At 38.5% G+C, this 25037-nt stretch overlaps 1 protein-coding gene across 3 annotated transcripts; it reads right to left on the bottom strand.

The window, feature by feature from the left end:
• Positions 1-886: 886 nt before the first annotated feature.
• Ccnc (cyclin C) lies at positions 887-24866 on the bottom strand. 3 transcript variants are annotated; one of them, XM_059254053.1, is made up of 12 exons: positions 24438-24866; positions 21990-22096; positions 20926-21010; positions 20689-20758; positions 17210-17261; positions 11823-11878; positions 9816-9907; positions 9171-9238; positions 5559-5638; positions 5192-5310; positions 4325-4418; positions 887-3768 (listed from the first exon to the last, which is right to left on the bottom strand). In XM_059254053.1, the coding sequence occupies exons 1-11, from the start codon at positions 24467-24469 to the stop codon at positions 4367-4369; spliced, it is 813 nt and encodes a 270-aa protein (XP_059110036.1). In that variant the 5' UTR covers positions 24470-24866; the 3' UTR covers positions 887-3768; positions 4325-4366. The 3 variants fall into 3 exon arrangements, with proteins under 3 accessions (XP_059110036.1, XP_059110037.1, XP_059110035.1); XM_059254054.1 differs by lacking the exon at positions 4325-4418 and adding an exon at positions 10537-10572 and having other exon boundaries at positions 24438-24555; XM_059254052.1 differs by lacking the exon at positions 4325-4418 and having other exon boundaries at positions 24438-24779.
• Positions 24867-25037: the final 171 nt, after the last annotated feature.

The raw sequence follows: 25037 nt of genomic DNA, 5'->3' as shown, positions 1-25037 counted from the left end.
TCTTCCAGAGGTCCTGAGTTCAATTCCCAGCACCCACATGGTGGCTCACAACCATCTGTAATGAGATCTGGCACCCTCCTCTGTGTATATAATAAATAAATAAATCTTTAAAAAAAAAAAAAAGACAAAATAGTTTTAAAAAATTAGATTATAGAAGACTATTATCTATATACCTGTATATAACTGAACACTGTACAATGTATTATCATTTGGAGATACTGTCTCAGGTAGTTCAGGCTGGCCTCAAACTGTTCATATGTAGATCAGGCTAGACTTGAACTTCTGATCCTCCTGTCTCCATACCCTAAGTGCGAGTACTAAAGCTGTGGGCCAGCTCAAACTGTACAATTAAATGATAGAAGTCCCATCATACGGGAGAAGGAAATGTGAGAGAAAGCAAGACCTTCCATCTTCCATAGTAAGGTAGTATTTACAATTGAAAATAAATAAAAAATGAATACAAAGGGGAGAGTAAGCAGAGAGGTAGCATGGTAACGTATTTGGAGTTCAGATGAGCAGGTTTTATGGATTAGAATCTGTATCTAAGCTGTCGCTTACTTCAACTATGACTGAGTTCTCATCTCTGGAGTAAAGCTACTCTGAGAACTAGCTCAAACTCAGCACACGATGTACATTTGACATACAGTAAATGCTCAAATTAATAATAATATATATTAGAAGCTTGCTAATTGGAAATGTTGAAGTATATAGCAGAGAGATGACTACAAGTTAAAAAGAAAAGCAGGAAATGGGAATGAGAGGTAGGTGGAATGAGACAGGAGTCTTAACATTTTCATTATTATCTGGCAGCAGCACTGTCCAATGCAAGCCACGCTGTGATTTTAAATGTTCCTACATTTAAAAAATTAAAAAGAAACAAGAAAAATTAATTTTAATAATGTTTTATTTAATTCTATGTATCCAAAATATTATCATTTAAAACACATAATGGTTATAAACAAATTGAGATTTTTTTTAACATTCTTTTGTTTTGTAATAAGTACCTGAAATCCAACACGTTTGCACATTTACAGCATATCTGCACTCAGACAAGCCACATGGTAACCATTCAACCCTAAATGGCTGGTGGCTATGATACTGGACAGTGTGCCTAGGACAGGAATTGATTCTGGAAAACAATACTTGTCATGTGGGTGACAATACAGCCACAGCCACTATGTGCTCACTAATGGAAGAGACTGCCACCTTATACAGTAGTCTAGCCAAAACAAAAAGGATCTCCACGTGATCGACCTTCATATCCAATTGTCGATTTACAGAAATACAAAGGAGAAAGAAAACACACTAAATGCATGCTAAGAATGCCCACAGCAAAATTTAGGCTATGGGAAACTTCATAGATTAACAAATGAAAACCAGGAATTTTTTTTTTAATAACATGGAGGAAGAATCCATGAATCTAAAAGTAAAAGGATTTATAAATGAATACATAGACTGTTCTGTAACTCCCAGGGAACTGAAAACTTTTTTTTTTGAGACAGGGTTTCTCTGTGTAGTTTTGGTGCCTCTCTTGGATCTCGCTCTGTAGACCAGGCTGGCCTCGAACTCACAGAGATCCACCTGGCTTTGCCTCCTGAGTGTTGGGATTAAAGCCATGCACCACTGCCACTCTGCTCTGAACTGAAACTTTTAATGTAATATTTGATAATTATTTTCATTACTTTTAAGTAAAGTACAAAAAAGTATAAAAAAAAACTTCAAAAGTACTTTTATAGTGTTTTAAGGAGCCATTACATTTCAGGAGCACATACTGAAATCTTTACGGATGAAACAATATGTCTGGAATTTTCTTCAAAATAATATGCAAACTGGAGACTGTGTGGAAGTTGAAAAAGGTGAAACTGACTATAAATCAGTAATTGTTGAGGCTAGATCATACACACATGGAGGCTTATTACACTGCTCTGTCTGCTCTTGTAAACTTTTAATTTTCTACAATAAGAGATTGCAAAGAAAACCATGAAGCACAAAGAGTAGACTGAAAAATAAACTGGAAAAAAAAAGCTTGAAGATAAAACTATAGTTAATGACTGTGATGAGCAATCACCAAGCATCCAAGCTAAGCTCAGATTCACTCCTTAAGGCCTGCAGAGAGCTTGTTTTCTTTTTCTTATCATTATATAACCTTAGGAGGTTCTGTATTGGTACCAATGTGTCTCCTTTCCAGCTCATATGATGTTCTCCGTAAGGAATCAAGACTTTCCTTACAATCTAGTCATAAACCATATGAAATCATCCCTTTACAAAGTATAACGGGCGTTAATTTAACATGCAGAAAGGTTCTCAGAAAACCTAAGTAAAACTTAACAAGATGAATTCAAGACACTAGTAAATATAGCTGAAGAATTTAACTTTTATTCTTCTAATTTTAACTAGGAAGTCAATGCTTAATTTTTTTCATGATTTATTTTTTAAAAGTGCAAAACTACACATTAATATTCCATTACTCCAAGTTTTGTCATTCTTCCTTAAAGTCTGAAGAAAATGAGTAATTTATGAAGTTCCAGTGATACCAGTCCCATAGATGTAACATTTATTCTGAAGTCTACACTCACAAAAATTAAGAATGGCCAGTATCACACTAGCCTGAAACCTGACTAGGTTCTTTTTTGTTTTTTGTTTTGTTTTTTCCCGAGACAGGGTTTCTCTGCTGTGTAGCTTTGGTGCCTGTCCTGGATCTTGCTCTGTAGCCCAGGCTGGCCTTGAACTCACAGAGATCCACCTGGCTCTGCCTCCCAAGTGCTGGGTTTAAAGGCGTGTGCCACCACCGCCCCACTCTGACTAGGTTCTTGACTTAGAATATTTAATGTACATCTGTCAGCTCACACTAACACACAAAATTAGACTGGGGTGTATGTATCTCATAAAAATTTCCAGTACAGATTAAAGATGAACATTAAAATTTCACCCAAATTTCAACTTCATTGTTTAACTAAATTGAACTTTTAAAATGCTTATTAACTGTGAATTAAATGCAAATAACTTTTTCTTTCAGGTTTCCCAGCATTTCAGAACAGCTAATAAGTCAATACAACCTTTAAAATGTCAAAGCATACTATACATATTGCACTTTTCTAACAAGTTGGGCTAGTATCTTCTGTGATGATACAAAAAGTATTGAATAAAATACATTTTAAAAATCAGTAAGTTCTTGATTAATCTCCCTCAAATTATAAATACCATTCCAAAACATTGTAATTTTTCCTAAGATTTAATTTATTTAAGAATAAAAGTTTTAAAATTTAACTGGGGAGGGTGAAGGACTCTTACTGACTTTCTATGTCCTTTTTTTTGGTCCCTTAATGTCCAAAGAGAATTTTAAACAAATGACATTTCATGTCTCCTGCCTTAACTAAAAAAAGCTATTAATAAAAACTTCAATTATCCTAATCAAAAACCCAGTATTATTGTGTGTGCGTACATTTGTGTGGGAGAGAAGTTAACTCTGAAATGTCTGCGTATGTCTAAAATGTCCCCTTAGAGCTTTACTAAATTCTATAATTAAGATTTAATAAATTACACACTAGAATCAAATTAAGTAAGGAAAACTTATTTTGTGAAAATTAAGTCAATTCCCAATAGGCTTGATAGAGACAAGCTATTCGTTTGCATCTGATTTCCAATGAAGACATTACTCAAACTGTCCAATGCTTTACTTCCAAGTGGTCCACTACAGGATTCTTCAGGGTGTTTTAAGATTGGCTGTAGCTAGAGTTCTGACTTCCATTTGGACCCTGCTCTCCTTCACTGTTCAAATGGGGAAGAAAGAAATTTTATGCCAATTAAAAGATTCATTTTCAACACCTGATAATACTACTAGTTTCTGAAGTTTATTATTCTGTGGCACAATTCTACAAAACAAAGATACTCCTGACTATAAGACACAGGTGTAGAAAATCAAAATCCAGAAAACTAACATTTGGTTTTATGTTTTTATTCTTCTGTAACTTTGGGCCCTCATACACAACAAGCATTCTGGAAGTTAGTGTCCATACACATTCAGAGATGTAAGTTAGCGCTTGGGATTTCACTATTATTACAGGTATCACTCAACATAGAGATTACAACTTCTGGACAAATTTCCTACAAGATCAAATCAGACATGTAAAACGCTATTTCTATTCTTTAGGAAAATCCAAAGTGTCTTTCAAAAAAACAAAAACAAAAACAAAAACAAAAAAACCTGCTGTCCAATGACATCATAAAATCATATGGTAATAACAAACCTTTATACATTAAAAATATGGTAATTTCCTAGAAAAATGTTGAATATTAAAATAAAAATAACTAAAGCTGAAAATACCAGTAACTGTGACAATAGGAGATTGCCTTATCTTGTCCATCATCATCTTGCAGCTTCAGGCCCTGCCATTAGTGGAGAATCACTCAGGGAGCTTCTGTAAAAAACGCATCCAAAGGTAGCTGTTTGAATGACTGCCTTAAGCAGCGCCTAGTAACAGTAAGCATCATTTTCTTCTCAACTGTAACATCACTGTAACCAGAGCAGTCTATAAGTGCATCTTAGTGTTCATGACCTTTTAAAGTAACAACTAAGCCGACAGCATTCATTTCCCTTTTCACCTCCTTCTCTTCCTTGAATGATTGGACACACAGTGAGGACAGAGGGCCACTCAACTAAGTGAGCAGATTCAATTAAAACAACAAAAACTTCTTAGCAGAGGAGGTTCATTTTTACAAAATTATATGTAACTATGTGCTATGGATCATAGGATCACTCAGAAGTCAAAATTTATTATCTTTTGTATATCAGATCATCAAAATTTTTGAAAACGGTTACTGAAATGTATAAAATAATCATTACTGAAAGGAGAGGGATGGCAGAGAGTCAAATGGAAAGAATTATTTTTGAGCTTTTTATCTCTGAATTTCAAGTAAGTGTGCCTAATCCAGTTCCATTTATGTACAGAATGTGACTATATGTTGAGGGATACCTGTAACAGACCTCCATTGCATTAGGAAGTTGCTAGACAGAGAATTTATCTTAAAACTGAGATATCTTCAACTTATCAAGACAGAAATTACATAGACAGAAATCAAGAAATTTTAGTATAAGTTTTTAGAAAAAGATAAAAGATAGCACAATCTAAGAAAAATATAACTGAGTACACTATACAATGAAATCAAATCAGTAATTAGGTCTAAAATATACCTGTTTGGAGGTGGTTTTGGTTTTGGCATCTTACTAAGAATAGTTGCCATCTCTTTTCTCTCATCAAAATTCTTCCACTGCTCATATAGTTTTAAAATAACCCTGATTATTTCCAAAATCTAGAAGAAAATATTTCAAAAGCTATCAGTAGCAAAAACTAGCAAGGTATTAGCATATAAAGAACACACATCATGCAGATCATGGTGGCACATGCCTTAATCCCAGCACCTGGGAGAGAGAGGCAGGTGGATTTCCATGCACTGGAGCCAGCCTGATCTACATAGCAAGTTCCAGGAAAGATGGGGCTGCACAGTGAGACTATGTTTAAAAAAAAAAAAAAAAAAAAAAAAAAAAAAGACAAGAGTACCTTCTCCATGTCCACAGAAAGTTCCGCAAACCACTGCCTAGCATCTTTCTGTTGTACAACACAGGCTACATGTAGGCAAGCTGGAAAAAAATTAGAAACAATTGTTCAAATTTACCGACAAACAGTCTTAGAACTAAAGATTTTCATAGAGATTTTATCATATTTTCCAATACTCTTTTTCTAAAGGAAGTTACAATGTTGAGATTACAAACACTTTACATTGTGTATCAACATTTAACAGACCATTTATTAATTTAATGATACAGAGAAAAACTTCCGGCTGCAGGACAGTTCTTGACACCCTGTCTTCACTGTATCCTGGTCAAGTGTGGGGCCCTGAGGGCAGATTTGTACAAGAGAAACAACTCCAACCAAGAAAAGTAGACAGGGAAAATCACCTATGAACAGTAGTGCAAAGTAGTCAGTGACAGAAAACAAAGCCCACCTCACCAACGAACTGCAAGTCTTAAAAATGTTTGTTGGGCGCACAAAAGTCCTTGCATCCACAGACTGCTGGGGGAACCAGGAATGTTAATCACACATGGGTGTCTCCTCAAAGGAGGAAATAAAATGCTTCTATCCAGAAAGCTGGGATATTATTAATGACCTGGTGATCTTTGGCTGTCTACAGAAGCAGACCTCACCCAAATGTCATACCCCAGAATGTCTATCCCAGACTCTCCATCCCTAGACCTTAATCTTTAGTTCCAATTAATGGAACCCATCCTTAGGGGATATGATCTAAATTTTAAAAAGCTAAATTTCACTTAAGCATTTATTGACCTTTGCATGACGGTTCTTTGGTTAGATAAGCTTTTAAGACTGTCTTGGGGGTTGAACAGATAGCTCAGTGGTTAAGAACTGCTCTTCCCGAGGTCCCGAGTTCAATTCCCAGCAACATGGCTCACAACCATCTATACTGGGATCTGATGTCCCTCTTCTGACATAAAGTTGTACATACAGATAGAACACTCATATCTATAAAATAAATAAATAAATCTTAAAAAAAAAAAAAAAAAAAAAAGACTGTCTTGCGTCGTAAAGAATGCTGAACAGCAGCCGGGCAGTGGTGGCGCACGCCTTTAATCCCAGCACTCGGGAGACAGAGGCAGGCGTATCTCTGTGAGTTCGAGGCCATCCTGGTCTACAGAGTGAGAACAAGGACAGGCAACAGAGAAACCCTGTCTCAGAAGGAAAAAAAAAAAAAAAAAAAAAAAGCTGAACAGTATCTCTGGTTTCTATACCCATGAGATGTCAGCAGCATCTCATTTCACTATGAAATCCAGGTCCATCTCCTTGGATACCAAATATTCCCTGTGAGAGTGTGAGGGATGTTAGCTTGTATTTAGAATCACAAGCCCAGCTTAATAATACGTAGGATATGATATAACTGTAATAAGCATAAGGATGCTGGAGACCCATCACCAAACTGGATGAAAAAGATGGCTAGATTACAGAATGGACAGACAACTGAGATAACCAACATATATAGATAAGATCAAAGAACCCTTAGTTTGGAAACTACTCAGTTTCCAACTAAAGTTACTAACTAGCACTAATCACCATGCTAGCAACAAAATTTAAAAAGGTAATACACTCTGGGCAAGGCTAATGAGGGGTCAGTAAAGTGTCAAACGGAGCTATGTGAGGACCACGGACATGAAGAACTGATCAGGCACACGATCTCAGCTGAACAGAGTCAGGCTGTGGAGACAGTGTAGTTGGTAAAGTGCTTGCAATGCAAGCATAAGAACTGGGTTCAATTCCCAACACCCACATTAAAAAAATGTTGGCATGGGACTAGGGCTGGAGAGATGGCTCAACAGGCTAAGAGCACTAGCTGCTCTTCTAGACTATCTGGGTTCAATTCCCAGCAGCCATGATGACTCAACCAACTGTTACTCCAATCATGAGGAGCCAATACACTCTTCTGGCTTCTGCAATGCATGCACACAAAGCATAGGCATACATGTAAGCAAAACACCCATACACATAAAAGAAAATGTTGGACATGATGGCAAACAACTGTAATCTCTGGGGCTCACTGGCCAGTCAGCCTAATCTAATAAATGAGCCCTAGGTCCCAGTGAGGTACCCTGTTTCAAGAAGGTAGATGATGCTGGGTAGTGGTGGCGCACACCTTTAATCCCAGCACTCAGGAAGCAGAGGCAGGCGAATCTCTGAGTTTGGGGCCAGCCTGGTCTACAAAGTGAGTTCCAGGATAGCAAGGACTAAACAGAGAAACCCTGTCTTGAAAAACAAAAACAAACAAACAAAAGATGACTCCTGAAGAATGACAAGGGTTGACCTCTAACCTCTACTATGTGTACCACACCTTCACATGAACTTGTCAATGCTCACCCATAAACACATTTACTTTAATGTTTCAACACATAAAAGATTATAAAAGCCACACATTTCAGTAAGACTCCCCAAGGGGAACATAGACCACACAGAGATGGCAAAATCATGCCATGTGCCCTGCTATTTCTTTCTTCCTATCTATACAAACCCAGCGTCTTTTCTCACTGGTGTTACCTCAGAATCCCACCAAGTCCAATGTTTTACAAGAGCTGTTAAGTAGAGCTCATGTGTGACCTCTACTATAAAGATGAAAACCAGCGATGTTTACAAAGTAACTGAAAAGGGGGGCTGGAGTGATGGCTCAGCTGTTTAGAGTACTGGCTGCTCTTGCAGAGGACTTCTCTTCAATTCCCAGCATCCACAGGAGGCTCACAACGATCTCTAACTTCAGTTCCAGGGGATCTGGTGCCCTCTTCTGGCCTTCAAGGGCTTACGGCATGAGTGTGTTACACATATGTGCTGCCAAAATACTCACACATATAAAATAAAATAAATCTAAAAGAGCAATGAAAAAAGACATAACTGAAAAGAGAGAGGGGAAACCCATCCAGTGAAATTAAGCATGGGGAAAAATTAAAAGAAAACGAAGTCTGGATTAATTTAAAGAGGGGGTGGTGGTGTAAGAAAGGAGCCATGAGAATCAACAGGAGAGAAAAAAGGAGCAGAAACTATTAAGTGTCTAGGATATAACAGACATTTGGTGTTCTATAGGACATTTCACTTAACTACTGAAACAATTCTTTATAAAGTTATTATCCCTCCCACAATTTTACAAACTCAGAACAATTAGCTAATTGTTTCTACAAGTGTAAAGAAAGCAATGTCTAAATGTAGTCTACTCTAGCCCATCACTGCATCCCTTCTCCACGCCGTGGGAGGCCAGCTAACTTCTCCTAGCAACACAAGCACAGACGCTTCTCTCCTTAAGCTCTTGGATCCAGAAATGGAAATCAAAACCAGATACTCAAAGACAACTAATAACAGCAGATTTAAACCTGCATTTTCCCCTTAAGCAAACAAAAACATTGTTTAGGTACTGATTAAAATATTTTAAATGAATTAAGGGGGGAAAATTACCAAAGAAGGGGGCTGGGGGACAATAATGCTAATCTGTTGTAGTGCGTAGCTCACATTCAAGGATTAGTCTACTACATAAAAACATAAATTAAGATCAGGTGAAATGTATTTTAGCATAACCTAAATAGGCAGAAACAGTTTAACCAATAAAGGCAACCCAAAGTTACATACCCAAAGCTATCATGAAAGGCGGATACAGCAGACAAAGATCTGTGCGGTAGGTATCATTCACTATCCTCCTGTAGAAATGTAAATCTTAATATTACTAACAGCACATTTACGTCACTGACTATGGAACTTCTCCCATTTTGTACACTTACAAGCCTGTTCTATTACTGAGAATAGCCACACATGAAAACAGAGGCAAAACAATAGATATGTGAATGTGACGACAAAGTGATACCCACTCCTGAATATAAAACTAACTTATTTTCGATTTTGGGACCCCATAACAAATTATGTAAAATAAATTTTTCACATTTTTGGACAATAAAAAGTAAAATGAAAAAGCCATAATTTGAAATGGGTTTACATTGAATCCAATCAAAAAGTATTATTTGAAAAAAAATTTATTCTTAAAGTTTCATGTAAAGTCATGTTTTCATATAAAACATTAAAAGAAATACTTATCAAATAGGTAATTCAAGACATGGATGACTTTATGACTTATACCACTGTAGCCATTAAAATTTAACAAGCAGGTAGCTGCTGAATATAAACTGTCTTGGGGCACTTTATAATACCAAACCACATATTCAGTTGTCAACCCTCCTGTCTAATATCATGTTACATATGAGTAACTTCTGTTCTAGTTACCATGCAAGGGGAAGCAACACGTCTTCTTGGCCCATGTCCTGCACGTACTGGAGCAAAGGTCTATAAGGATGATACACTATCAAGCAACAATCCTAGAAATAGTTTAAAAATATATGTATAAAAGCAGGTTTATTACAACACAAAACTATATCATTTTCCAACTAATTATTCTGTGTATTTCAGATTAATTTCTCTATCTCTTACTTGCTTCCTTTTTATTCTTACTCAAATATGACCCCGAGCTGCTGTGACAGTGAAGGCAGGGCTTTCTCTGGAATACACCTTGGTAAATCAGTTGCCAGACAGTCAGCTTTCATTTTTTTTTCTCTTGGAGACTCAAAGTGTCACATCTGCAACACACTGACACCTCTTATTAGCCTATAAATCCATAATTCTCGTGGAGGAGCAGAATTCTGCCCCAGACACAATCTTTCTTTAACTCTGCACATATACACAAATTGTGCACATAGTTTACAGTGGTTTAACTTCCTGGCTTATTTGCTTGTAGTCTTTATTATAGTTATAATAAAATAAAAGACATTTTTTTCAAGCCCAAGTAAGATATACAAATTATTTTATAGGTCTCAGAAAGGAATAAGTGATGATGCTATTATATTTCTATGATTTTGCCATCATGTATCATTTGGATAAATTTAAAATATACCTCCCTTCAAAACAATTCATTAAATTGTTTTACTGTATTATGAAAAAATATACATACCATTAATTCTAAAAGGTAAAATTCACATTCTAGTATCTGTTAAAAAAATCCAGTGAAAATAAGCATAATTACATGAATATTCTTTGTTGTTTAAAAACTTACAGATGCAGACAAATTAAGTCATTTACCAATCTTACATAAATTTCTAAATCAAGAAAATAAGCACAGTAACTTATATTAGCACTAATATTCACAATAAAAATTAAGAGTTTTGTCTGTTTTTTGAGTCAGGGCCCAACCATGTAGCCCAGGCTGGCCTCAAAGCCACAGAGATCTGCCTGCCTCTGCCTCCTGAGTGCTTAGAGTAAACAGCAAATAGGGAGTCTTGGCAAAAAATAGCATTTTACTGTTACATGTTTTAAATCCTTATAAGGAAAAGGCTATATCATGGTCTTCTTTTGGGGGGGGGGGGTGGTGGTGGTAGTAACTTGGGATTGAACCCAAAGTCCCAGATATGCTAAGCATTTACTCTACTACTGACCTACAACTCCAGAATTCTTGCTACTTAAAAAAACAAAAAAAAAAGCCGGGCGGTGGTGGCGCACGCCTTTAATCCCAGCACTCGGGAGGCAGAGCCAGGCGGATCTCTGTGAGTTCGGGGCCAGCCTGGGCTACAGAGTGAGTTCCAGGAGAGGTACAAAGCTACACAGAGAAACCCTGTCTCGGAAACAAACAAACAAACAAACAAACAAAAAATAAAAACAAAAACAAAAAAAAACTGTTAGAACTGTTTGAAACTTCAAATTTAAGCCAGTCATGGTGGCACATGCCTTTAATCTCAATACTCAGGAGACAGATGCCAGCCTGGTCTATAGAGTGAGTCAGAGAGTTCCAAGACAGCCAGGACTACACAGAGAAACCCTATCTCAAAAAGCCAAAACCCCCCCCCCCCACCAACAAAAAACAACAAAAACTTCCTAAGGTGATTTAACTGGCATCTAAGATTAATAATCACTCCTGTTAACTATTACCAGAAAAAAAATATTGAGATTTTTTGTTTGTTTGTTTTGAGAGTCTTGGCTGTCCTAGATCTCACTTTGTAGACCAGGTTGGCCTTGAACTTACTGAGATCCATCTGCCTGCCTCTGCCTCCCTCCCAAATGCTAAGATTAAAAGCGTGCATTATCATTGCCTGGCTTTTATTTATTATTTTCTAAGTTACTGAGATTTAATGTTCAATAATGTCTATATTTTATATTACTTGAAACTCCCATTCCTGAGACTATGAAGTTTATTCTAATATAAAATGAAGGTAGTTAATATAAAATTTTATTTAATATACTTACATGATTCATCCTGTATGGAAATTCCTTTGGAAAAGCATATGAAAATCTAGTTTTTACTATAAGAAACAAAACAAAACAACTAAAATCAAGAAAATGCCAACATGAATTTATCCAAAATTCCTTTAACATAGCACAAACTATTAGAAGGTAGGCTGTATTTATTACCTCCAGTAGATCATCTCAGAAATACTTAAAAGATTTAGAGCTTTGTTTCCAGGAAGGACAAAGATTGAGTGATGAGCTTGCCTATACAATTGGAGAGCTTCAATTTTATTTCAAATAAAGGTTCATGCTGGAATGGTGCCATGTGCCTTCATTCCCAGCACTTGGAGTATAGGCAAGAAGACTGTAGAGGTAAAGGAAAAGGGAAGAGGGGAGGCGGGGAGGGAAGGATATGGAAAGAGAGGGAAAAAGGGAAAGGAGGAAGAAAAGGAAAAAGCTTCTAATGCTTTTTAAAAGATTAAAAGACTGAAAAAAATCAATAGATTCTAACATCTCTAAAATCTTTACAACTCTAGAGTGGTATTTTTCTGTTTGCCTGTATTTATCTTAGAATGAATACAGGACATCTATATAGCAACCTATTAAAAAAAATGGGAGGGAAGTTAGGATAATATATCAAAACCAGCAGTGATTATCTAAGACTAAAGAATTTTTTTTAAACTAATTGATATTTTCTGAGCCTACAAGTGCTTCTTTACCAAGACATAAATATGTAAATGTATTTATTCATAAACAAATACATAAATGTATTTATTTATTGTTAGTTTTTTGTTTGAGACAAGGTATCATTATGTAGCCTTGGCTGGCCTGGAACTTGCTATGTACTAGACAGGCCTCAAGGTAATAGAGATCTGCTACACCATGATACATGCAAAGTCATTTTGTTATACAACATTGTTACCATTTGTACTCACTAATAAAGTACAAATGAAAAACAACTGTTAGCTCCTCAAGAAGTCAAGAGTTACACATACTTAAGTACTATTGAGAAAATCGTATTCAAGTCATTAGGTTACAATACTTAAACCAATTAGGGTGGCAACTGGCACCTCCAGCAGCTCTGGTTTATAGATCCTTCCATTGGTACTAGTGACTTCCTTCACTCAAAATAAGGGGAATTCTGTGCTTTCCTGTATTACATTTTCAAAAGGGTATTTTATAAACTAAGTACTGTATACATAATTTAGGTAACATCTGCCAAGATCTGAAACCTAGAACTATTTCAACATGAAGAAATTCATGTTCTTTCTTTTCCTTATTTTGAAAATGTTTCAATTTAGGTTTCTGGGTTTTGGAATTCCTTTATGTGTAAGTAGGGTATAAAGTATACAAATAAAACAGGTTCCTATTAATGGCAGAGAATCAACAAGGTAAAATAATGTCTGCACAGGACCAGACAGTGGTTTATGTTTTTAATCCCAGCAATAGGGAGGGCAGGTGGATCTCTCTCAATCTGAGGCCAGTCTGGTCTAGATAGTGAGATCCTGTTTCAAAAAAGTTTGTAGTCAATACACATCACTAACCCCTGGATTTGGACACTTAACGCCTCCACTGAGACTAGATTTACCTTATGCTGTCAGCTTCTATTCCACCTATGCTAAAACAATATGACCCACTTTTTTTTTCAGTCCTGGCTGTCTTGGAACTCACTATGTAGACCAGGCTGGCCTTGAACTCAGAGATCGATCTGCCTCTACCCTCCACAGTGCTGGGATTAAAGACATACGCTACTACCACTGGATCCACATTTTTTAAACATCTGTTATTTATTCTGTGTTTGTGCATGCACACACGTACACCATGATGTGGGTGGAATTTAGAAGACATCTTATGGGTTCTAGGGATCAAACTCAGGTCATCGGGTTGAGCCATCTCTCCAAGGCTATGTAGTAAAACTGTCTCAAAAAACTAAAAGAAACAAAATCAATAATTTGCATGCTTAAGTCCTACCCCTATCATCTCAGAAGGAGATTATACCTGGAGAAGACCTTTAAAGCAATAAAGAGGCTCAGTGGTTAAGAACACTCACTGCTCTTACAGAGCATCAGAGTTCAGTTCTCAACCCGTGTGAGGGGGCTCACATCTGCCTGTAACTACAGCTCCAGGGAATGCAACACCCTTTTTCTGGTTTCTTCGGGTGCTCATATGCACATGCAAATACCAAACACACATACACATATTAAATCATTTTTAAAAAGAGGTAAAGGTTAAATTAGGTCAAAGGATGGCTTGATGTAGTTTGGACATAAAGTATCCCCCGGGACTCACGCTGAAGGCTAAGTCATCAGCTGGAGGATGCCATCACAGAAAGATGAAGTTTCTAAACACTGATGGAGTCCTAACTGAACGTCCCAATGGGAGGTGGTAGAGCTGTGGGTGGTAGGCCTAATTAGAGGATGCAGATCCCTGGCGGAATGCCACTAAAGAGATACTTCCTGTCCTCAGTCTCATCCACCCTCTGCTTCTTGGCCATCATGAAGTAAGTAGCTCTCCCGGTCATACCCTTTCATTGTGATGTTTCTGCTTCACCAGAGGCTTAAAAGTGACGGAAGCAGCAAACCACAGACAGAAACTTCTGAAGCTATGAGTCAAAATAAATCCTTCCTTTAAAACTGCTTCACAAACGAAACAAAACAGCCAACAACAACAAAAGAACTGCTTCACTCAACAGTCTTCACAGCAACAGAATGTCTACCTGCTGGTCCCTCCCCCAACCCACCCAGGGTCTCATTAAGTAGCTCTGGCTGTCCTGGAACTCACTATGTAGACCAGGCTGGCCTCAGACTTACAGAGATCCACCTGCCCTTGTCTTCCAAGTGCTGGGACTAAAGGCGTCTGTCACCACACCCTCGACTACTGCTGTTTTAATATGATGTGGAAGACACATGGGGGATGAGAGATGGCTCAGTGGTTAAGAACACTTGCTGCTCTTGCAGAAGATCCAAGTTTGGTTCTTAGCATCCACATGGCCGTCGCTATTACGTCCATCACTCCAGTTTCAGGGGATACAATATTCTCTTTCTCATCTCCCTAGCACCACCATGATGTACACACAGGCAAGATACTTATATGCATCAAATAAACAAATCTTAAAAAAAAAAAAGAAGAAAGAAAGAAAGAAAGTAAAGGTGCAGGCACACAAAGGGCAATGAAATAACCATAAAAGCCAAACAAGGAGGCAACAAGAGAAACCAAACTTGTTGGTGCCTTGGTTTTTGGACCTTCAGACTCTAGAACTTTGAGAAAATACCTTTCTGTTTAAAAATCCAATCTAGTATTTTGTTATAATAATCCTAGAAAAGAAACAGCAAGGCATTGTTCAACATGCTGTACATATTAACTGGTTTTATCCTCATCATAACTCTCCATCTTGCAGATTAGACAATAGACTACGTTTCCAGAAAACAATTCAAAGCATCATTAAGGTGACATATGTATGGTGTTATTAAAGTTTTACAGCAAACTTCTACCCTTAAGCCTAAGATGTGGTCTAGGAAGATGTTTCAGCAGTTGAAGTGCTACAAGCATGCGGAAACCAGAGTTTGGATCCCCAGACATAAATTATGTGTATGGCAGTCCATCTGTGATTCCAGCAGAAAACAGAGACAGGAGCTCCCCCACAGTAAGCTGTAGTGGCAAGACTAGCCATATTGTCAAGTTCTGGGTTTAATGGAGAGACCCTGCCTCAACAAATTAAAGTGGAAGAAAAATGAAGGATGAGTCTATACATCAACCTCAGGTCTTGGCGTGTATGCACACATAAGTACATATGCCTACCACATACAAATATGCATACACAGCAAACCACACACACATGACAATTTAAAAAAGGCTTGATATGAATTGGGAAAGGTTATGCCTGTAATCTCAGCATTTAGGAGTTCAGGGAAGAGAACTATCATGAGTCAAGCCAGCACTACATAGTGAGTATCTGTCTCAAAAGTCTAAAAGCAAACAAACCAAACTAAGGCCAAGAGGTAGAGCAACTTGTTTAAAAGGTTATGTAACTGGATAGAGACAGACACAAGTACAAAGAGACAGAAATGGGGTAAAAGTTAACCTAACTGGGGCTAGAGATGAAATCAGCAGTTAAGATCACTTTTCCAGAGGGCCCGAGTTTGCTTCTCAGCACCCACACCAGGCAGTTCACAACTCTATAAATTCCAGCTACGAGGACTGATGCCTCTGGCCTCCGTGGGCACCTACACTCAAATGCATATACCCACACGCAAACACACACCTACACATAATTAAAAACAATTCTTTAAAAACACAAGTGTTGCCAGATATGATGATAAAAGTCTTTAATCCCAGAATTCAAGAGGCAAATCTCTGCGAGTTCCAAGACAGCCAGGGCTATATATATAATGACATCCTGACTCAAAAAGCCAACAAACAAACAAAAATTAACTCAGATGACTGTCTATCTACACAGTCACATTCTTTTCTGTACCATACAATTTGAAGGTCTGAAAATACATTATTCCCATCATTACAGCTAATTTTTTTTACCACTGAAAAGTATTGTCTTAAACTAGGCATGATGGCCCACACCTGTAATCTCACCAGGAGATTAGCAATCCTTCGTGGTAAGTAAACGTTAGAGGAGTTCAAGTTTCAGATGAGACTTGGTCTCAAAAAAAAAAAAGTAATATTGTAATGAATACAAAAACTTATTTTGTAGGCTGGAGAGTTGGCTCAGTAATTAAAGAATACTTTTTGTTGTTGCCCAGGACCCAGGTTCAATTCCTAGCACCCACAAGGAAGCTCATCACTTCCTTGGGCACCAAGTACAAATGTAGTGCATAGATATACACGCAGACAAAACACTCATACACATAAAATAGTAAAAATAAATCGAAAAGAAATTTCAGGGCTGGAGAGAAGGCTTAGCAATTAAAAGTACTGGCTGCTCTTCCAGAGGACCTGGATTCAATTCCTAGCACCCACATGGCAGCTCACACCTGTCTATAACTCCAGTTCCAGGGCTTCTGACATCCTCATATAGACATAAATTCAGGCAAAACACCAATGAACATAAAAGAAAAATAAATTAAAAACAAAAACAAGCCCTCCCCCTTTTTTTTAGAGTTAGTCTCATATAGCCCAGGTTGTCCCAAAAATCACCATGTAGATGAGGCTAGCCTTGAACTCCTAATCCTTTACCTCCACCTCCCAAGCACTGAGATTACAGGTCTACATCACTACATCAGTAAAAACATCTTTTCAAACATTTTTTTCCTGTCTAATATGCTAAGGATAGTCTTTGGAGCCGTAGTAAATTCACGTACATGTGGCTCATAAAAACAAAACAAAACAAAATCTGTATGTTACAGCTTTCTTTAGACTTCATCCTTAAAACAGAATATACTTTTTGCACTTACATACAGAAGTAGTAGCAGCGATCAGTCTTGTATTTGAGACTACACCAAATTCCTAGAGAAAAGTGAATGAGATCAAGTACTTACTAGCCCAATAAACATGAAAGATATGACATCTATTCAAAACAGTTTTTCCAAGTTCTTCTCATGTTTACTGCCTCTTCAGTTTCTACCTACTTAATCTATGAAGTATTTATATTTCTAAATGTATTACCTTTCCTTAAAATTTCAATAATTTAGAAAAAAATTTTCATAATTTGGATTGGAGTATAGCTCAAAAGTATATTGCCTGCCTGCCAAGAATGTGCAAGGCCCTGTGTTCAACCCTTAGCACAATTAATCTACCAACCAGTCAATCAATAAACGAACAAATGCTGATATTACTCAGAAGACCACACAAACACCTACCTTTCTGAAAGAATGAAGCAGTTATAATGGAATATAAAGCTTCTTAGGTAAGTTATTTCCTTTTCAATCTAATATACTACCACTATAAAATAATTAAAATTTATTATGTAATGTACTTTAAATATACTCTCATTTAATTTCAGATAAACCACTTAAGATTTCTAAATCATTTACTTCCTTTTAAAGCAGAAAAAGCAAGAATTGGGCCTTTACTTAACAAATTAAAAACTATTCAAATACCTTCAGTTAAAAATCTGTAATTCGGCCCAGGCGTGGGGGTACACACCTTTAATCCCAGCACTTGGGAGGCAGAGGCAGGCAGACATGAGTTCCAGGTCAGCCTGGTTTACAAAGGGAGTTCCAGGACAGCCAGGACTGTTACACAGAGAAACCCTTTCTCAAAGAACCGGGGGAAAAAAAATCTGTACTCTATAACCTAATCTAGTGTGTGTGTGTGTGTGTGTGTGTGTGTGTGTGTGTGTGTGTAAACTTCAAACCCTAATAAGTAAAACTAAAAACTAAGGAGTGTATATTAAATATGATTTGTACACAACTTCTTTTTTTTTTGGTTTTTCGAGACAGGGTTTCTCTGTGTAGCTTTGCGCCTCTCCTGGAACTCACTTAGTAGCCCAGGCTGGCCTCGAACTCACAGAGATCCGCCTGGCTCTGCCTCCCAAGTGCTGGGATTAAAGGCGTGCGCCACCACCGCCCGGCCACACAACTTCTATTCTACTAGACAAAACAGAAATCTGGTCATAGTTAGAGATAAAATGTAATGCAACAGACTGAGTGGAGGGGGATGAAGATGCTATCTGCAGCTGATACCTGCTGGGAGAGGGAAAACCAGTTTCCCCTGTGGAGCGACACTGGGTATATCAACCACACTCTAGGGCAGGCCCTATGCCCAGGAGCAGCTGGCCAACACAAAATGAACCCCATGGTTTTTGTTACTGTTTTGTGTTTTGCAGGCTTTCTATTTCTTTCTGGCTTTTTGGTTTGTTTTGATTTTGTTTTATGTTTTTGGTTTTATGATGCTTTGTTTGAGAGAGAGAAAAAGAACACTAAGTTGGGTGGAAAGGGAAGAGGATCCGGGAGAAGTTGGGGGAGGGGAAACGTGATCAAAATGTATTGTATGAAAAAAGATTTTTAAGAAAAAAAGTAATTCAACAACCAAACCTGAAAATATACCTCACCTACAAGGCCTCTTTATCCAAAAAGATCTTCACAAATCCAGTCTTAAGGACTGAAACCAGGCCTCATGGATGCAAGGCAAGCACTCTACAACTGACTTCCATAACTAGATTTATTCAAACTTTATCTCAAGAAACCATGGACAGAGTTAACAAAAGTTCCTATAAAAGGCTTTAGTATTTCTTGGGAGATAATTTAAAAAGAAGTCATGGATACTTCTAAATCAAAATGAACACAAAAGAAATATAAACTTATTAGGTTAAAATCACATTCAATTCACATGGATACAATTAATATTCTAAAGACATTACCAAGAATAGCAACAATAGACTAGAGATTGTGTGGATTAGTTAAGAAAAACAGCCAGTTCTGAAAATCTGCTACTATTTGGGTTATAGCTGAAAGATGAGCTTTCTCAACAATACTGAAAAAATAAGTTGAGCAGAAATCCAGCTGCTGGTCCATATCCTTATCTGTCTTCTCTCTTACCTACTTTTTCTGCTCCCACTACCCACACTTTTCCTTGTGAGAAGAGTCTACAGAGCTACAGCCTTTCCTAATCCTAGCCTGTCCTTTTACTTTCCCTCTATTGCTTGTTACCAGAGAAGACAGGAATAAAGAAAAAGAATATGGGAGAGAAGCAGAGACATTCTTAGGCTACAGTAAATAAGCCATGGTACTTAACACAACTTAGCACCAAATAATGTCTTCTTGTTGTTATTTCAAGACCCCTAAGGTCTCACTATATAGCTCTGGCTGTCTTGGAACTCAAAACTCACTATGTAGGTCAGGCTGGCCTTGAACTCATGTGTCTGCCTCCCATGTGCTGGGATTAAAGGCATACACACACACTCAGCCCAACAATGTCTTTTAAAGATAGCAAAGCAATTAAGTCATAAGATAAAGGCTAGACTTTCAGGACTCAGGTATTGGCTCTGCCACTGACTAGGTGTATGACTGCTGCTCTCTCTATGCCTTAGTTTCCTCATTTATAAAATGGGGATTGTAAGTGTTACACTCTGAGGGGAAAGGCTTCCCTATGAAAGTGTTACAGCTCTAAAGGGAAAAGGTCCCCAAATAAGGTATCACAGCTCTGAGGGGAAAGGCTTCCCTATGAAAGTGTTACAACTCTAAAGGGAAAAGGTTTCCCAATGGAGGTATTACAGCTCTGAGGGGAAAGGCTTACCCGATGGAGGCGTTGACAGCTAAGGGGGAAGGTCTACCCAATACAAATGTTAGAGCTCTGAGAGGAAAGGCTTCCCCTATGGAAGTGTTGCATCTCTAAGGGAAAGGCATCCTGGCATTCGGGAGCCAAGGCACACCACAAAGTCACACCACACAACAAACCTCACACAAGAGATTTATTGGGAGGGAAGAACCCAGGAGGGTGGCTGCCTCTGCTTGGATGAGAAGCAGGAGAAAACTGAGTAGAAGGCAGGTTTTATAAGGGTTTCTTAGGGAGCAGAGATTTCCATGGGATTGGTGGGATTTTTGTGGCCTGATTTTGGGCAAGCTCAGGGATTGGTGGGATTCTTTTTCTTGGTTCTGGTCTCAGGCTTGGGGTCAAATCAGGGTCAGGGTGTTCTCTCCCTGGCTCTAGTCTCAAGATCAAGTCAAGGTCAAGGCCCTTTTACCCTATAGGGATACTACTGCTATATACTCCACTGTTATAGGATTAAATAAAAACTTATAAAGGGTCTCATTAAAGCACCTGATACATAGTGAGTACCATATTTATTAAATAAAAAATATAATTATTTGCAAGATATGTATATTATCTTGTATAAATCACCCCCATGATTATCCATACAAAGGCAATATAAAAAAAGATTAACTATACATAATGAATATACTTTGATGAAGAATAGAAAATTGTTTTATACCTCTACTTTGGATGCCAGAAACACACATGTAGGAGCCATTAATACAGGATCTATACTTTTCAGAGAATACCTACAAGAAGATTAGACAAGAGTTAAATGATGTCCATTTAGAAAACACACTGGGTGATCAAGAAGCAGGGAATCGTAACTCTATAGTAAACAAGTGACTTATACATGGCATAAGGAAATTAAAAGAGAATTTCAAACAGGCTAACAAAATAAAGAAAACAGTCATACCTGGCATAGAATCTCTTGAAATAGACTGTAGCAGTAGCAATAACCTGTTGTCTTAATTTAAGGTGTTCACCTAATGCTTGGATAACTAAAAGGGAAATAATAAAATTTAAATGTATCACCTGGCATCATTATAATACCATTAATAACATTAGCTTTTAAGAGTAATTTCTACATGTTAGAATTATGTCCACTCACACCTAGGTACTCTCTCTGACACCCTCTGAACCACAGCTGCCTAAGACTTGCAAATATAGCAATATGCGCAAACAAGAAAAAGAAACTGCCTACAAGTTATCTTGCGATAAGGAGATTGAATATCAAATATTCTTCTTTTACTATATATTTTAGTGCTTTTCAAATTATCTATATAAAAAGTTTTAAAAATTAAAATAGCTACTGTTATTTTACCAAGAAATCCATAGCTAATCTTCTACACAAGAGAAAGGTAGATTTGCAGAGAGTGACAGCATTAAAGATCATGGTGGCAGGGCTGAGAGATAGCTCAGGAGTTGAGATCACCACCTACTCTTGCAGAAGACCCGAGTTCTATTCCTAGCACCCACATGGTGGCTCACAACCATTTATAACTCCAGTCCCTAGAGATCCAAACCTCCTCAGCACCAGGCACAACATATAGTGTACAGATACACAAGCAGGCAAAATACCCATACATATAAAACAAATAAATAAATTTTATTTAAAAAATTAACAGGCAACAAAGCTATCCCAGTACAGTAAAGGTTTCTTGACTAAACCCCCTTTCGCTAATGTAAAGTTATAAGGTAAGAATGACAACTATAGGGTATCAATTTAAAGAATCATTTATTTTTACTTTGTTTTAGCCAGCCTTAAAAGGGGCTGCACGAGAAATGCCTGAGGAGATGAGCTAACACTGTGCTTCTGACACGTAAGGTGCAAAAAGTGTTACCCAGAACACTAAAACGATAAATGTACAAATAAAAGCATTAACTACAGACTGTAATAATCCACTGAAAATCACCACACAAAAGAGTCTCAAAGGTGAGCAGCTATACTATACTATTTCAACCAATTTAAGAGTTTACCATTTGTAAAAAATATTTGTAACTTCCAATACTCTTCTTCTGAGAGAAACTTTAAGTCCTTCTGGCGCTCTTTCAACAGATCTTGTTTATCCAAAATCCACTGCAAACTAGAAAAAGGAAAGATGTTAAAACATGGTATAGAAAGCCAACAAGCAAAAGCGCCTAAAACATTAAGATTTAACAAGGTGACCATATTCTAAGTACATGCTTTTTCCCCCTCTGAGACAGGGTTTCTCTGTGTAGCCATAACTGTCCTGGAACTCACTCTGTAGACCAGGCTGGCTTCAAACTCAGAGATCCACCTGCCAACGACACCTCCCACCCCCCACCCCCCATCTGCTAGGATTCAAGGCACGCAACACTACACCCAGATTCCTCTTTTTTGCTTTTTTGGAAGTACATCCTTAAAAGACAGTGTCTGGCTAGGAACGTAGCTTAGAGGTAGATAGAACACTAGCCTACCTCTGAAACACACACACACACACACACACACACACACACACACACACACAGTCTCAGCATTAATTCTTCAAATAGGTCTCTAAAATATTGAGTAAATTATATTCAACAATGAAATGCTTAAGTTGTTCAACACGTGCTCATCTGTTTCAAGTAAATTCCACCTCAGAGGAAATTAAACATTTTTCTAATGAAGTATTTTTTTCAACCAGCATTTCCCCCATCACCCCTAAAGTTTCAGTCTTGTTGGTTAAAAAAAAAAAATTAATACCTCTGGTTTTTAACAGTACTTGTGACTGCTTTGCTGACTATCTTTAATAATTCTGTGTCAGTCTGTTATGCCTGACTCCCATTTGTTCTGGTCGATAAAAAAGGATGCTATGGATTCCATTTTAAACTCTCAGGGAAGTTATTCATCTGATTTCTCTAGCTTTTCAGCAACCCACCTACAGTCTCAGCAAGATTCTTTGAGGAAAAAACGGAATTTGAGGGTAAAGAATCGGCTTTAATCCCAGCATTTGGGAGGCAGAGGCTGGCAGATCTCCATGAATTCAAGGCCAGCCTAATCTGCAAATCAAGTTCCAGGACAGCAAGAGCTGTTACACAGAGAAACCCTGCTTGAAAAACAACAACAACAAAACAAAAAAGAATCTCCTGAGGTTTTTCAAAGACTCTCTACCTCTTTCTGGATTTCCTTCATACTGTCATTTTTTTACAAAGCACCAGTACACAGGTTCTCAGACCCTTTATAGTAAGGCTTTTGTAGGCTCAAATTTAACCTGCCTTTCTGGGTCTCCTGCTTCTGTATTTCAAATTTAACTAAAAAATCTCAGTGAGTGAAAACAACAAAGAATAGTATGTCCCATAGTGATGCTTCATGAGCATTTCATCTCCCTAGCATCACTTTGTAGCAAGGGAAAACATGCTTTCCAGAAAAAGGTTTCCAAACTCACTCTTTTCTTCTTCCCCGTTCTTGGGCAAGGAGGAAAAAGAGCCAATCCAATTCACAGAACTAAAATTTTGTTATACTCTTCACTCTAAAATTTACTTAAACAAAGATGTCTTGTATAAAGTCCCGTTCAGTTTTGATGTATTCTGTTGACAACCTGCTCAAAGCTTAGCCCAATCACACAACTTCCTGCATGTTTAACCAATGCAGGTAAAGATAAATGTTTCAGATATTTAGCCCTTCCATGGTCACTGACAGACACCCAAACTCATTCATTTAGATGGGTAAAGGAAGAAATAAAATCTGGAAAAGACACACTTTTAAAGCAAAATAGAAGACACTGGCTAATGAATGAAAATGGATACATTTTGAGAGCACCTGCGCTATATTCTAGAGGCATAAACATCAATCTAGAAGTCGGGAAATGGTGGCACACGCCTTTAATCCCAGCACTCAGGAGGCAGAGGCAGGCGGATCTCTGTGTTCGAGGCCAGCCTGGTCTACAGAGCAAGTTCCAGGACTGCACAGAAAAACCCGGGGGGCGGGGGGGGGGGGGGTTAACAACAAACAGATCGACAATTTGGCGTAAAAGAGAGCCAGGAAGCAGCAGGTAGAAACAAGGACGACTTACTCCTCTCCTCTGAGTAAATAAATATTAAATCTACATGTAAGGCGAATGACAAGAGAGTACAACGTCGTTGCTCTCAACAAAACCTAGCAAAAGCAAGCCATACCTGTCGGGAACGATGTGCCTGGTGCCCATATCATCCCACTTAACTAACCCCAAAATTCAAATTGAAACTGCCTCAGTCTTCCTTCGAGATCGGTCCTCTTATCCATCCTTCAAGCTCACCCCCGCCCCCTCCACAGTCCCCCAAATTCCGCCGAGCAAGTGCATTCGGCTTCGGCCCCCCAGCTTCTCCGGGAAGGCTCACCCACACCCCAAGAGCAGCCAGGATGGAAGCCCCGAAGGAGTCGCAGGCCCGGTCCTCCCCGTGCCCCAGAACCGGTCCCGCGCGAGAAAATGGAAGCTCACTCACTAGTGGGAGCTCTGCCAGAAGTTCCCTGCCATGGAACACTGCTTGCCCTGATACAAAAGCACCAGCCAGCAGAGCGGCCCACGGAGCGACCATAGACCCAGTCCAGGCGGGCGCGCTCCTCAACCTGACCGGCTGGGCTGCACCCCACAGCGACCGCAGCCGGAGGAAGACAACAGCAGCCTCGTCGCCTAGACGCCGGTCGACAACACTGAACTGCGTACACCGGTTCCTGCTGACAAAAGTTCCGGCCCGCCCAGGGAGCGGAGGAAGCGAGCAAACACCAGCCTGCCGGTGGGCGTGCTGAGGCCGGAGACCGGAACTCGAGTAAACAGGGGCGGGGGCTCGCGCCGGTGAGACGCTCTCCCGCGAGACTTCCGGCGAGTTCCGCCCTAGAGCAGCCGCTACCTGGGTTTCGGGTCCTGTGCTGTTTTTCTTTTGGGTCCGTTTAGGGATCTTGTTAATCCACCTGGTGGGCCTTCAAACGTAGCAGTCTGGCATTGTAAAAAAAAAAAAAAAAAAAAAAAAAAAAAAAAGCATGACATTATATGACTGCTCTTTTCCCTAGGATTGAAAGGAGAAATAAACGAAAATAATGTTGGC

Source organism: Peromyscus eremicus, chromosome 2 (assembly GCF_949786415.1).
Source record: "Peromyscus eremicus chromosome 2, PerEre_H2_v1, whole genome shotgun sequence".
Taxonomy (NCBI): Eukaryota; Metazoa; Chordata; class Mammalia; order Rodentia; family Cricetidae; genus Peromyscus; species Peromyscus eremicus.
The sequence above is the reverse complement of the archived record's forward strand: the minus strand, read 5'-3'. Positions and strand labels throughout refer to the sequence as shown.

Bases quoted from the DNA above. Each gene is read 5' to 3' on its own strand.
- Ccnc (XM_059254054.1), bottom strand. From the start codon at position 24,469: ATGGCAGGGAACTTCTGGCAGAGCTCCCACTA. The intron at 20,759-20,925 runs GTATGACTGTTT...ATCTTCTTGTAG, and splicing joins TTCAAGAGATTCTATGCCAG to GTATTCTCTGAAAAGTATAG. The intron at 17,262-20,688 runs GTATAAAACAAT...ACTTTTCTCTAG, and splicing joins TTCTGGCATCCAAAGTAGAG to GAATTTGGTGTAGTCTCAAA.